We start from the raw sequence: 15,179 nt of genomic DNA on the forward strand, positions 1-15,179 counted from the left end.
GAGGGAAAAATACAGAACTCTCCACTTCCCAAAAAGAGAAAAAATCCGCTAGTGAGCCCTAAGTGAAGCCGGTGATAAAGACAGCATTTTCCACAAATATATAATGAAATTATGGCACTTAGTGCCCCAGGATATTGTGGCACAGACAGTATAAAGTGGATTAAAAAGGGAATGAGCAAAATAATGGAGAATTGCATGCTGAGGACTATTAAATAGGCTGCAAGGGGTGTGACACGTGGTTTTGGCAGTCCTTAAGCAGCCGCTTGCCTTCAAGCATGAACATATAGGCAAAAGGTCACTCCCTACGACCCTACTGCTTTTCCTTAGCCTCTGCCCGTCCACTACTTGACTTTTGGTAGTGTTGTTCATCTTATGTTAGAGGCAGTTAAATCCCACCCTGACACCCTATCCCATCAGATCTCGGAAGCTAAGCAGGGTCAGCCCTGGTTAGTACTTGGATGAGACACCTCCTGGGAATACCGGGGGCTGTAGGTTCTAATCCCGGGAACTTCACTGTCACCGTCCAAGCTCGCTCGGCCTTGGCAGATGAACTTTAGGAGTTAAACGGTGGGGCCAGTTCCGCGCACGCTGTGCCCTCACCTAAAAAATCCACTGCGCAGTCTCGAAGGACACACCCACGTGGGTAGAGCCGTTCCCAAAATCTTCGTTCTCGAAGCCGAGCCGTGATGATTGATAACTTTATTTTACGTTAAGTAAACTGTTAGTTTCCCGAGTTTTACGTTTCCGTAAAGACTGACACAGGGGCGCTTTACGGCTAAACACCTCGTGCTGCTTCTTTCTATACTCTTCCTACTGCTCCCCTGTGCCTCTCCAAACTTTCCGATAAAATAAATTCTGCAAGAAACATTTATGGCTACAAAGCAAATGCTGAGAAGCGAACATTAGAAAACTCAAGCCCCTGATTCAAAGCCGGCGGGGCAGTTTAGGAGTAGGTAGCAGCAATTCAGGACAAAGGCGTTTCGCGACCCCGGGGACCGCCCGAGTCCTGCCTGTGGGCGGTGGGAGCCGCCGCCCGGGATGCCGGCCCCGGAGGGGAGCGGCGGGATCGCCTCCACCCGCTTTCCCCGCCTCCCCCGCCGCGGCGGGGTGTCCGGGCACGGCCCCGGTCCCGCCGTCACTCCATCTGTCGCCTCGCAGGTCTGCGGAGCGGACGGGGCGGACGCTGCTCGGAGCCGGCCGGGCGGGCGGCATGAAGCGCTCTCTGCTGCGGCTCTGCCAGTCGCGGGAGAAGGCGGCTGCTTCCAGCTCCTACCAGGGCGTCGTCTGCGAGGCGGACGCCGCCTCCGTCGCCTCGCAGGATGTCTTCAAGGTGCGTGCGGAGGGGCGCGGCGGGACCGGGCTGGTGGAGGGTGCGTGGGGGAAAGTGGAAGGTGAGGTGGGACTGCGGAGTCAGCTGTGCGGGCTCGGCAGAGGTTCTGTCTCAAGTACCCTTCCTTCCAAGAGGCCCTTTCCGCTCACTCAGTGGACGCGGGAGGGAAGGTCTGTGAGGGATGAGAGTCAGGCTGGGACCTGCCCTGGCCGTGGCGTGTGTAGGCAGTTGGGTGCCCGGGTGTTATTTGGCCAAGTCTGGACTGGGGTGAGCGGGAAGGCAGGAGGGGAGCAGGCGACGGAGGATGCTGGTGGAAGGGGCTCACATCTCCCTCGGGCACAGCTTAATAGAAAGGGAACCTCTCTTAGAGGGAAGTCCAGAGGTCATGACAGGAATGAGTAGAGTATCTAGCAAAAATGTCCCAAAAGGAAAAGTTTAGAGCACTGAAACTGTTGTGAAGGGACAAAGAACCGGCAGTGCAACATACAAATATGGAATTGCAGACAGGAGGACATAAAATCTCATTTTTAGTAGAGAATAGGATGAGAAGTAATGTATTTATATTGCTGATAGGAGACTTAGACCAAACTTTAGAGAGGCCTTTTTAAAGGGTAAGAATAATTAAGCAAAGGAAGAGGTTGCTCCCAGGATTGGAAGATTTGGATAACTTTGGAGATTTTTAACAGCAGGCTAAACAAATTTAACAAAGTTTGTGTTTAGATACATCTTGAGGTCATTTTCAGCCATGTATGGTTTCTGTGTGCTAGCTGTAGTCCTGAGCAACACCTCTTCAGCATAACGTGACTTATCACTCTTGTGTGTGATTTGGCACTCCAGAGCTGTTCAGGCAAAGGCAACAGAGCTGCAGTTTACGATGGCCAAAGAAAGTACTGAGAGCACCCAGCTGAACTCTTCCTATTTTGATAATGAAACACTGCCATTTTGGCTGATAAATCTTACTTTTTTCACAGAAATTAGTATCATACCACATTTTGTTTTACATTGAAAAATAAATCCAATGTTAAGAATGGAAAATGTGGTCTAAATCTATAGAAATAATAAAAGTAGACTGTTAGAAGAATTAGAAAATACTGGACTCTGTAATAAGGTTTTCCTAAATAGCTCTTTGATGTGTGTAAAATGTATTGATATTTGAGTATGTAATTGCCCTGTTATTTTTGTGACAGTTGAGTCATCTTAAATATCCTTTCAACAATTATATCATATGTTTTCTATTAGGTTTTTCTAATTGCTCTTTTGAAGCAAATGCTAACCCTTTATTAGGCCTCAGTCTTCTAAATCTTTGAACACATTTATAACATTATTGACATGCGTAACCTCACCGAGGTCAGTGGGATTATTAACCTGAATGAAGTTAAACACATGCTCAATCAAGCAAATGAATGGGCTGCCCCATAATGTATATTTGCTTAACAACAGCAAAAATTGTTAAGACTTTGTGACTTGGGATCCTGGAGACCAAAGTTTTCCTTTTTTTTTTTCTTTCTGTCGCTGAGAAAGGAACAGTGATTTTAGGGGATCTCCTTTTCTTATCCTTTGCTTGCTTACACATCTTTGGGAAGGTTTGCATTACTTTTGATATGTATTTTTCCCCTTTATTTTTCTCTGAGTTTTGTTTTATTGTTTTTTTATTCTCTCTTAATTTTTAATAGCTGTTTGTAAAACTTCTGCCCATTCTACTGCAATCATTTTTTTTTCTATCACTTTTCTGGGCTTTGAATCACTCTACAAAAAAATATTTGGACAATATCATAAAATAAGAATCAGCAGGGTTTTCATAGTGGGTTTTGGCTGTAAATCACTGGACCCAGAATGTATCAAGCTATCTGAGTATCACTGTGAAGATACTGTCTTATGCTCTATGCATGATGCTGAAATAAGAAAATATATTGGTTGCTCTGACATAAAGAGCATCACAGAAGCCTGATGGCAGAACTTGAAACCTTATGACATAGGATCTCTCTAGAAAGATCTAAAAAAGGAATTTATGAAGATTGTTAAGTTTTCCTCTCTGTTGAGTTCACTTGATGTGGTCACTGCAGGAATGAGTATAAAAATGTACGTGATGAATTTGCTTTTTTGAGATTTTCCATGGTAGAGGGAGGATCTTGAGCTCACTATAAAAGAGAAAGTAATGTAGTCAAGATGATTTGACTTGTTTGGGGTTTTTTTGTTGTTGTTATTGGGTTTTCTGTTGGTTTTTGGTTGGTTGGTTGGGGTTGGTTTTTTTTTTGTTTGTAGGGTTTGGTTTGTTTTTTTTTTTTACTTCTGCACTGTTTCTCATCTGCAATTGATTACGTCAATCTGAGTTTCACTGTTGGCTCAGTCTGATCAGGATTTGTGAACTGTATGAAACCAAATAGCTGGGAGAGAATTACTGAGTGGTAGCATGCCCATAGAAATATGTTATAGAATTGCTACCTTCTTGACTTTTAGGAGAATCAGAAAATGAGAATATTTGTATCCAAAATAGGTTATTTCAGATGGAAGTGCCTGTAGGCTACGGAGCTTCATTAAGAAGAATCGTTCTGGGCTTACAAAAGTGGATGAATTAAATGCCACCCCACTGCATCATGCTGCAGAAGGAGGACAAATAGAACTAATGCAGTTGATCATAGATGATTCTTCCTGTCAAGGTAACATGCATTTTATTAACTGTTTTATTTAATAGAATAAAAAAATTCAATAATCAAAATGTCTGTTACCCAACTGAAACAGAAATGGTATGTGTTTATCTCCATTTATAGATTCAAATATAATTCAAACTGTCTGCCACAGTTTGTATTGTCTCCGGTGTGGTTTGATTCACCCCTCTTATGTTAGGACTGTTATGTTTCTAAATGCAGTGAATCAATAGTATGTTACTTTGAGACTCAGATTTACAGTCTTTAGATATGAAAAAGAAAACTGCAGTGATGTGCAGTAGGTCTGACTTTATTCTAGCTATTTTTGTTATATGTCTGTTATATAATGAGCTTTGTGAACAACTTCAAATTCCACTGATAGACTGTAGACTACTGAGCAAACCTACATGGACCCTGAAAAGCTCATTTTTTCACCTAATGATGGCCATTATAATTTTAGTTTATTCTGGCTGAAATACATTCTTTCTATTTTCAGTATAACATTTTTACCTAATTTTTTAGATTATTTGTTGAGGTTTATCTTCAATTTTGAAGCTAAAAAGCTGTGTGTGGAACAGACCATTTTTATAACTGGTGTGAATTCATTTACTTCTGTGTTCCTAAGTGAAACAGAATAAATGTGGTATAATTTTCTTCCAATTTGCAAGTACTTATTTGTTATCTCTTATTTCAGTTATTCACACTCACTTTTCTGTGCAGCCTTTAAAGCAATGGCTGCAAAATCAAATAAAATAAGCAAAAGAAGAGTTAAGGAAAGAGGGAAATCAGGTATCTCTTAGGATGAGAAAACAGGTATATAATAGTGGGCAAGAAATAGACGCTGCCATGCCATGGGTATTTTCCTCTCCTTCTTCTAAGAAATGTAGTAACACAGATCTAAACCTTCATTGAAGAAATATTCTTTTAATTATTTTTTGTGCAATCAGAACATTTGATGGTTTTGCTTTTGCTTTTGTTTTATTTTCTCTCTTTTGACCTAGTCTTAAATGTGATGGATTCTTCTGGAAATACCCCACTGCACTGGGCCACAAAGAAAAACCAGATTGAAAGTGTTCGTTTGCTTCTCAGCAGAGGAGCCAATCCAAACATTCTCAACTCCAATATGATGGCACCTTTGCATATGGCTGTTCAGTCCCTGCATAATGAAATTGTGAAGGTAAGTCTAAAGTCCACGTAAATATATACATTTGATAAGTAGCTCAACAGCAGCTGTGTGGAGAACACCAAGACCTTGCTGATATGTGCCGTATTTCCTCGTATGTTTTGTTTAGTGAGCAGGATGTGCAATGTATGATGCTTATAGAATAGTTTGTATCTTAGCACAGCAGGTAAAAAGTAATGTACTGATGTATAGAAATATTGATATTTGTGCTATGATAGTAGTCCTTATGTTTCATGGAAAATGCTTTTCAGTTTTCCAAACATAAAAAAATTTTCTTTAAAAAAGTTCCTTTTAACACTAAAACTTTATGTAGGCATGTGTTTTTTCAAATTATAATGTTATGGTTTTGATTTTTTACAATTGTTTAGAAAGTCTTAGACGTATCCACACTTTCTTGAAACTAGTGTATTTTTCTAGTAAAAAACAAATTAAAATTAGTCAGAAAGCACAGTTCTTAAAATTAGCAGAACTAACTGCAAATAAAAATCACAAATATATATTGGGAAGAAATTGCTAGGGTGCCCATATTGGACCTTGTAAAATAGCAACAGCATTGAGATTTTAAGCAGCATAAGTTTTTTACCATTTGTCTAAGTGCAGTGAGAATGTTTTCACTGCACATGCAGCATTTGTGTAGAATTTTAGAATTTGTAAAGTTCTTCAAATTATTAGATGAATACAACCTTAAAATTGCACCATTTGCTTTTCCCTTTAAATTTTTTTCTAATTCATCTAAACAAAAGAAAGTAACACCTATACCTGTATTCAAGACTCAGTGTCCTTTAGAAATATTTCTGTGTCCTCACATCTTTGACAAAGTCTGTATTTACTGGGAATTAAGAACAATAAAATCTGAACTATAAAGCCAATTTTCAAAAATGTGACTGTATCAGGTTCTGGGCTTCGGATTTTTGCAGATCTGTTCTTGAGCTCTCTGTGTCTCATTTTTCCCCACTCTGTTGTTTATTCAGGCCAATTCTCCTTTGGTTTTTATTGCCAGATTGCCTGAGAGTGATTAAAATGTGCAGAAAAAAAAAGAAAAAAAGAAAATCACTGGAATTACTGAAAGATAATTAAATAAATATGCAGCTAGGGGAATAAATATGCAGTATAACATGGTCATTATCATTTCCAGGTCCTTTGCTTCTCAAAAATGCTGAAAGCAGTCATAGAGGTACTTGATGATACTGACAGTTCAGTGTCAGCTGTTGGCTTAGAGACTGAAGCAAGATTTCAGGATGGGCAGTGTCTCAGTTTTCATCAAGCCCCATCTCCTTTCATCTTGTATAACTGTCCAACAGTTACCAAATTGAGCAAATTTCACAGTGCTGCCGTTTGCCAGGGAATACAGAATATTACAAGACATAATAAGAAACTTTAGTTGAAAATCTCCCTCTGTAATTTGCTACAGAAAATATTTTCTCACATTATTGAGGAAATTGTTGAATTAGACTTTAAAATACTCTGCAGCTATGTGCAGAGTTTAACCAAGTTATCCAGCTGTCTGGTGAAAAGAATTGTACTTTGCTTTGTATGTTTTTACCTGCATTTTTCACCATATTTTTACATTCTCCTGCATTTTGTTCCTCCTCTGCCTGTGCATTGTGGGCCTTTGGGACGCAAAATAAATAAGTTGCAAGAGAACTATGGGTGGTAAACAACAAAAATAATGGACTAGGCTTTTGTTGTTGTGTTTGCTAATGATTCACTCAATATTTTCTTAAACATTTAGATTTTAGTCCAGCATAGCAGTACAGATGTTAATTTGGAAGGTGAAGCAGGGAACACACCTATAATTGTAGCGTGTTACAAGGATAATCCTGAAGCACTGACACTCCTGGTACGTATAAGTATCCATCATCTTTTGATGTGCTTCTCTCTACCCTGATGCAGTATTATTCCGTGACTGTGTTCTGTCTTTGTTAAATGCAGAAAGGTTAATCATGGACCTAGTACTCAAGTTGCTTTGCATGGGTTAGTAAGAAATTTTAATCTTTTAAGGACATATAAATTATATATATGTATTTGTATCTATATGAGTGACAGACTTCAGGAAAAAACTTAAACTGCTTTTGAAAGTCATTCACAAAATGAAGCACATGCCTATATAGATGTATGGCTATAACATGCAAAAGATGCTTGTATATAAACTTCATAAATGCATATTCAACATAGAAAAACAAAAAGGACACAGCTACCCAGGAGACTATATCTGGAATAGTAAGTTCATTTGTCAAATTTTTCTCTTATGTCATTAAGCTGTATTGAGGCATTATTTTTCAGATTGAAAATGGAGGGAAAATATGTAAACCAAACAAAACAGGATGTATGCCTATCCATGCAGCTGCATTTTCTGGTGCAAAAACATGTATGGAAATACTTTTAAAGAAAGGTAAGCACATTATTCTCAAGCAGTAAATAGAATTTAGCATTATCAGCTTACTGCTTTAGTTCTCAAAGAACTATGAAAACAAACACTTATAACTGTTTGAACTTAGAAGAAGTGAATGCAGTTATTCCTATGGGTAATTCATGATCACAACATTTGTATGATTGCAGCAGCAAACTAACTGCTTTCCTAAATGTGTGTTCATCCGTTGTTTAATGTGACATGTTCATATTTTAAGGGGGAGAATATTGCTCTATACTTTATCTACTTGTTTTGAAAACCTTTATATCTTCTGTTATTTAATTTTTGCTTTTAAAAATCCATTTATTTTCATCTTTCAGGTGAAGAATTGGGTCACTCTGCTAAAACCCACATCAATTTTACCAATAATGGAAAGTGCAGTCCACTTCATTTGGCAGTTCAAAGTGGGGACCTTGAAATGATAAAAATGTGCATTGAATTTGGAGCCCAAATCGATCTAAAACAGGTAAAACAGAATGGAATGAAATGTAATTTTAATAAAATCTGGGTTTCTCTAAATCTCTGAGTGGTATGAAAAAAGGCAAGCAGTTAATCATTGCTCACTGTCTCTTCCAATGCAAAACCAAAGGAGCAGCAAATTAAAACAAGTCTCTCATTCAAATCAGGCAAAATGTGAAGTTTCTTTACACAGGATACATAGGGTCATCTCTTCCCAGAAGTGAGATCTTCAGTCTAATGCTTTCTCTGAACTCGTTTCTCCTCAGCCTTGCCTTGACCTTCACAGTATCTTTGCAAGCAAACACAAATTCATGATACTATTTCTGCTACCACAGTGTAGCACTGCTAGTGTAAGCCAGCTGTGCCCAGCTTCATCCAGAAATAAACACTTCTAAAAATATATGTCATTAATCAAAATATTTGCAAGACTGAAATGAACTTAGGAAAGGAAAAATAAACGTAGTGTAGCCTTCTTTCACAGTTTTGGTTCTTTGAAACACTGCTTTTAAATGAGGTGATTTGTTCTGTTGATTTTGTGATGGATAAGATTGTTTTGAGAATGCTTGTGGCATTGTTGAAAAACCCATTCCATTGCATCACTGAAATGTTACTGTTTCAAAAAGGAGAAAGTCAAAACCCTCATTCATATATCAAAGCTGGTTTGTCCTATCTAGTGAAATGAAATCTTGTTTTGGCAAATTCTGTTCTAATAATTTTTATATTGCCTAATTATTTTATGACTGTCTAGTTTATAATAGTTTAATAACATATTAGACCAAGTCATTTTTAATCTGAATAAAAAATTGATTTCAGAATTACTTCTAAGAAATATTTCATTTAAGGAAATAAATGACATCTTAAAATAATGCATTTAATGTATTATATAGACCCATTTGTTTGCTTATTGGTTTGTCCTGGCCTACCTAAATTTTTCTGTAGCTTTCCTTTATTTCTTGTATAAAGGGTGCTGCAATTGTCTGGCTTTTAATTAAACTACAAAATATTGTTAAGAGTATAATTATCTCTTATCTTAGGGACTTAGCATAAAAAGCTATGTAGTAATGATAAAAAGCCATGTAGTTATTCTTTAAAACTATTTCTTTAGTCTTTTCTGGTCTTTACAATCCCTTTGGAATTCTACTAACTCTGTTAAAGACTAAAGCTTCATTACTTGTATAGAAATTTAGGCGTTTAGGAATTACAAATTCTGGGCTAGATCCCTAGATTGTTTGGTAGATCTGAATTTAGGTTACTGGGGTTTAAATATTTAAATTTTTTCTTATTCTGCCATTTATAGAATGAAAAATGCACTGCACTTCATTTTGCTGCCACTCAAGGAGCAACTGAGATTGTAAAGCTAATGATGTCATCCTATGCTGGTGAGGAATCCATTATTGATGCTGTAGATGGGAATAAGGAAACGTTGCTTCACAGGTAGGAGACTGCTGTGCCAGACTTCGCTATAAATTGTAAGCCATGATATTCTTAGTTATTCCTCACATGTGGGACACAATTCCACATGATTTGGGACTTCTCTATGACATGGAAGATGGTTTTAGTACAGTATTAAAGAGTAAACTGTTCGGTCAGAATTTTAAAAATTTTGATGCTGCTACCAAAATCACAGGAGTTTCAGTTATCTTGGAACCATGTCAAGGACAATTTGCACTGAAAATTTACTCCAGTAAGGTAGTTGGTGAACAAGTTCAGGGAAATGTTAACAGCTTCTGATGATGTGGAGGAAATTCCCTCATATAATGGGGTGATGTTCTCCAGAAAATGAAGGAAAAATAATATAAACTGTTTAAAGGAATATCTTCCTTTTTTCCCAAAAACTATTCTTCATAATTTTTAAAGTAAACTTGCCTGTCACAATCAGAATACATGTTTAGCCATTGCCATTTTCACCCCATGCTAGCATTATTGCACAAAATGTATAGCAAGTTACTTTTGAAATTTGGGTCAGTGAAATGAACTTGAAGCTCTAAGCATGCCTGAAGCACACTGCATCTGAAGTTTATGAACTTCTGTATTGAACTTCTGAGGTACAACAAAAGATATGACATATGAAATGTCTGATTCTCTAAAAGCTCAGTGACAAAATGCCGGTTGACCTACCAATGAGGTCTTTATTTCCTGCAGTAAGTTTCAGTGTATTAATTTAACTGAACTTAGTTTGAAAAGAAAACTCCATGACAAAATTCAAAACAACTTATTAAAATTAATTATGCATTAAGGGTATCTTTCTATCTGTTTATTTTAAAATTCATTTATTAGAAAATATAGCAAATGGAGAAGAATGCTACCCTTTGGCTTGAAACTTCTTTGTCCTTTCTAATGTTACTGTATTTTTGCATTTTTGCCCACAGGACAGCATTGTTTGATCATTATGAACTGGCAGAGTATTTGATTTCAATGGTAAATATTTAACCAAGCAGCATGTTTATAGAGATTATTACTAATGATAATTATATTAAGGAAAATTCTCTTTTGCATACAGTTTCCTTTTCTCAGGCACTGTTATAGGAATTTGATTTAGGCAGAACTAGATGTTGTGTTTATTTTTTGTTCAAATGTGAAATGGTGAGGTTTGACTGCTTACACTTGTCTGACAAAATGACCTGTCTACAGAAGTTATTACCTGAGAAACAAAAGCACAAGTTTCTGGATTTGAAGGCTTGTGTGCACAAAGTTTTGCATCATAAATATCTTTAACATAGCATTTGCTAAAAACAAGCTTTCATTCCTTGAGTAACATTTGACTGTTTTGGCCTCTTCTTTAGAAAGTATGCTGAGGGTTTGTTTGGTTTTCCATATAAAGTATACCAGTTTTGAAGCTTTAGGACTGTTTTAATTTTCCCTGTCTGGAAATGGATCAAAATATGCCAGCTGGAGTTTGTGGAATGGGGCATGTGCAATCTGTGCTTCCTACTTCCCTGAACTCCTGGCAAGATCAGTACGTTTTCCTATGTTGTGGTGTATACAAAGGTGAAAAAGAAAAGGGGCAGCAGTGTTACTGCTCAAAAAGACTAGAAATTTCAGTTCAGAATGGCTTTCTAGTTTTAATAAAGAACATTTACTTATTTTATGTGAATATTGTTAAATATTCACATATCATGTGCAACAACGTAAAATCATTACTTCTTGTTTTTTATGCCTTTTGTGCTTTAAAATGAGGCATTGTAAACAGATACAGTGTTACATCTAGGACTTCTAGATAGAAAAGGTAAGATTACCTATGCTGAGGAGAACTGCCTAGGCACACTGTATGTATGCTATTTACATTTCAATTACACCTTTTTTTCCTTTTCTTTTCTTTCTTTCTTTTTTTTTTTGTAAGCTGTAGCTCAATGTACTACTCAAAAACGAGAGAATCAACTCTAATACATTTCATGGAAAGCTTTTAATTATTTCGTGTTTGGACTCACAACATGGCATTGAGTATATGCTCTTATTTTGTTGAAGCCTTGAAAGAGGGGAAGACTTGGGAATCTAGATCAGAATTCCCAACTTCTAAACATTACAAAATTTATAGCTTTTGGAAATACTACTTGGTTTTCAAATTAAACATTTTAAACACAGTCACTTAAGCATCAAAGTGACCATTGTCACATTAGACAGGAGCACAGTATCTGGTTTGGGCATGCAAATGGCATGATTGTTTCTGCAAGTTACGTACACAACTATAAGGAAGACTAAAGAAATGAAAATCAGAAAGTTGTCATGATTTAGCTAATATCTTAGGGTCTTTTAGAGGGGGTTTTTGCTCATGTAGTGGACATTTTAACATTGAGATGTCTGGTATTTCCTGAGTTTACTGGATTATTTTTATTGAAATGTGCTTATTCAAAGGAAATAAGCAGTAATTTTACACATTTTCTTCTTTTTTTTTTTTTACTTCCTTTTTCACTTTTGCTTTGTCTTCACCAAAAGAAAAATGAAATATTAAATTGGTATAAATAATTAATATTTATAAAATTGACATTTTTATTCTATATTAACATCAGTTTAATTGATATATATATATCTATAAATGCAAAAGTAAATGGAGTTCAGAAACTAAATTAAAAACTCTTAATTCAGTTGTATCATAAATGTGGAAAATATATGTGGCAATACATAAGTGACTCCTTACTCTGATAAGCAATTATGAAAGCTGACAAATTCATTTTACTGAAACGTGAACAATTATATTAGCTGGAGGAAAGGTGATTAAATATTGTGGAAATTGCTGCCCTGTATTCTTTGAAAAAAATTTTGGATAAAAAAGGTCTGTTTCTTTGATGAATAAGAATATTTTTACAAGGTTGTCTGACCTTGTAGAAAGGTAACCAGGGAAAAGGTCCTGCATGCATCACTCCCAAATACTTAATCAACATACATTGGAAGCTTCCTATTCTCTGTAGTAATCATTGTACATGTATTAAACATTTCTTATTACTATGTTACATGTGTTACCATAATAGAAAGTAAATATTGTTCTTCATTGTGATTGATTCTCTTTCCAACTGAGACTGGACCCAAAGATGATTCAAGTTAATGGAAAAACTCCCATTGATTTTTTTCCAATAATCTTTGGCTACTATCTGAAATAAAATAGATTTTTTTGTGTACTTTGATCAACTCATCAAGTTTGACTTACAACTTAGTATCTAGACAAATGATACCAAAGCAATCATAAAATTTAGATACATTTCATTGGTTCATTTGCTTGTATCTTCATACTTCCCTGTTAGTGGGATTTTTTTAGATAGTTATGTTTATGCTCATAGTTTGCTGATATGATCACAGTGGCCATTGCTGATATGATCCCAGTGGTACTGTGTCCTTAGTGACCATATTGTCCTGACAACATGCATCTAGTGCAAAAGCAGACAAAACATAGATTTCCCTATGCAGATCAAACTATACTAGTCTCTGGATGCATTACTTCTTGAACAGTGTTTGTACAGCAGAGTTTCAAAAGGGTCATGTTCTGGTAATTGTGTGATAGGTAAGACTGCATCATTCAAAAGGGCTACAATTTTTGTATTTTCCCAGTATTTTCAAGTTAGAATTTTATATTGTGAGTATTTAAATGGAAATGTACCCTAACAAAAAGTTATGACTTGTGAGTTCGGTATACCTAGAAGTAGGCCACTATTATTTAGGCAACTGAATTTTTATATATAGATGACTGGGCTGTGGCTGATAGTTTGAAAACATAGTAGTTTTATATGGAGATGTAATGTGTATATTGAAATTACTTATCTGGAACATCTGGAGTTAGTAAGAATGTCTATATTTCCACTATGCTTGTAAAGAGCAGCACCATTTTAAAGTTTTATTGATTCATTATTCATAATAAGTTTCGAATTGTTATTGCAGGGGGCTAATATTGATAGTGTTGACATAGAAGGTCGATCCCCACTTCTGTTGGCCACCTCCTGTGCATCATGGAAAATTGTGAACTTACTGCTATCAAAAGGTAAAAAGGAAAATATACACATACTATATACTTCCCTTGAGTAGGGTTCATACGTGTTAAAACTCTGTGTCTAACTTCCCTCTCAATTTCAATTCAGTACTTCAGCATCTGGTCCAGAAGCAGCTGAGCTAAACAGCGGCACGGTGCTGGCATCTCCTGAGATAAAGGAAGAATTGGTGTGATGATTTCACCCTTTTAATGCAGAGGGAACATGCTTTAGAAAAATGTGTATGCCATGTGTCATGCTTCTCATGGTGGAGGTGCCAATGACACTGCATCCCTACATTCCTAAGCCAGAGATATATTTTATACTGGCAATCAATCTTTAAATGTTAAAGCCCATAGTTCAAGCATCACTTGTGATTTTATAAAATCACAGTCACCTTGAAAATGTTTGAGCTATATCTTTCAAGTGTTACACTTTTGGTTCAAGCTAGTGATTGGTACTCTATTTCCTATTGTTAATAGTATTAAAAATGATTTTGTTAATAAGCCCTATAAGAGATTTTGAAACGGTAGAGAGATTACAACTTTCAAGATTAGAAGAGGTGATCATTTGCATCTTCAAATTACTATTAAATAATTTCTTGATTAGTGGGTGCTTAGCAGCTTTGAATATAAGGGTCCCATATAAATCTTAGTGCTGCAGTGAAATACAAAATGCATACACACAAGATAACGATGAAATCTGAGATTCAGGGCTCATCTTTTGAAAACAAAACTACCTGTTATATGTTGACTTGAAAGAATATTTTATAGACTTAAAAATTATTTTATAAAATGTTATAGATCTATAAACACACTTGTTCAATATTTGTTCCTTTGTCTTAAACACCATCATGTAGTGCCAGGAGCCAGCAGATTTGAATTTGCTGGTATTTATTTCCATATTTATTTAGGAGCAAATGTGTCATTAAAAGATCATCTTGGTCGCAATTTCCTGCATTTGACGGTATTGCAGCCTGGAGGATTACAGCATCTGAATGAGAAATATCTGCAGGTAGAGTAAGCTTCAATTTATGTCTTTCTGTTATTCTTACTAGGAAAAAAACCAGGCAATTACCTAACTATTTCATTTTGTAAAAGTTTGTGATACTTGTTAAGTAGCCCAGTGTCACAAAAAAATAGTTTGAAGAGGTACGTACCTCTCATGAAAACATTTCAAAGCCAATAATACAGTTTTCTTATTGCCAGGAAAAGGAATAACATAATCCCATAAATTGTTTTGCTTTTGGGGGATTGAATAGGTCAAGAGGTTGGCAATAAAATACAGAACTTTTCACTTCTATTCTTGCAGCTTGTATGCATTAAAGCTAGAAGAAGTGCTCATAATCAGTCAACCTCTAGATGTTTACCTTGCAGTATATTCTGCAGAGGCTTTCTGTGTACTGGACCATAATGAAGTCTTGGATTTGGTTTTTAAAAGGATTTCAAACATAGATTTGTATTTATCTGTGTTGAAATTAAGCATTCATATTGCTAGAGCCCAAGCTTCCTTGGAAAAGTTAAATTTGCTAGCCCCCAGAGTTCAAGAAATAACGTTTTAAACGTGACTCAAATATTGCTGATCTTACAATGTCTTCTGAAATTTGTAAACAGCTTTGACTAGTAATGCACAATACATTTAACCTCCCTTTTCAGCAGATGTAGTGAATCAGTTTTAAAACAGTGATAACTCTCAGTTA

General features: G+C 36.2%; 1 protein-coding gene across 1 annotated transcript in view; it reads left to right on the forward strand.

The window, feature by feature from the left end:
- Window positions 1–1,195: 1,195 nt before the first annotated feature.
- Window positions 1,196–15,179, forward strand: part of TRPA1 (transient receptor potential cation channel subfamily A member 1) — a 31,467-nt gene continuing 17,483 nt past the window's right edge. Inside the window, exons 1-10 of the mRNA XM_071553083.1 lie at window positions 1,196–1,330; window positions 3,825–3,987; window positions 4,977–5,152; window positions 6,891–6,998; window positions 7,442–7,550; window positions 7,889–8,034; window positions 9,325–9,461; window positions 10,397–10,445; window positions 13,395–13,494; window positions 14,394–14,494. Coding sequence (XP_071409184.1) covers window positions 1,211–1,330; window positions 3,825–3,987; window positions 4,977–5,152; window positions 6,891–6,998; window positions 7,442–7,550; window positions 7,889–8,034; window positions 9,325–9,461; window positions 10,397–10,445; window positions 13,395–13,494; window positions 14,394–14,494 — 1,209 coding nt within the window. The 5' untranslated portion in view covers window positions 1,196–1,210. The remainder of the gene's footprint in view (window positions 1,331–3,824; window positions 3,988–4,976; window positions 5,153–6,890; window positions 6,999–7,441; window positions 7,551–7,888; window positions 8,035–9,324; window positions 9,462–10,396; window positions 10,446–13,394; window positions 13,495–14,393; window positions 14,495–15,179) is intronic.

Source organism: Pithys albifrons, chromosome 4 (assembly GCF_047495875.1).
Source record: "Pithys albifrons albifrons isolate INPA30051 chromosome 4, PitAlb_v1, whole genome shotgun sequence".
Lineage (NCBI taxonomy): Eukaryota > Metazoa > Chordata > Aves > Passeriformes > Thamnophilidae > Pithys > Pithys albifrons.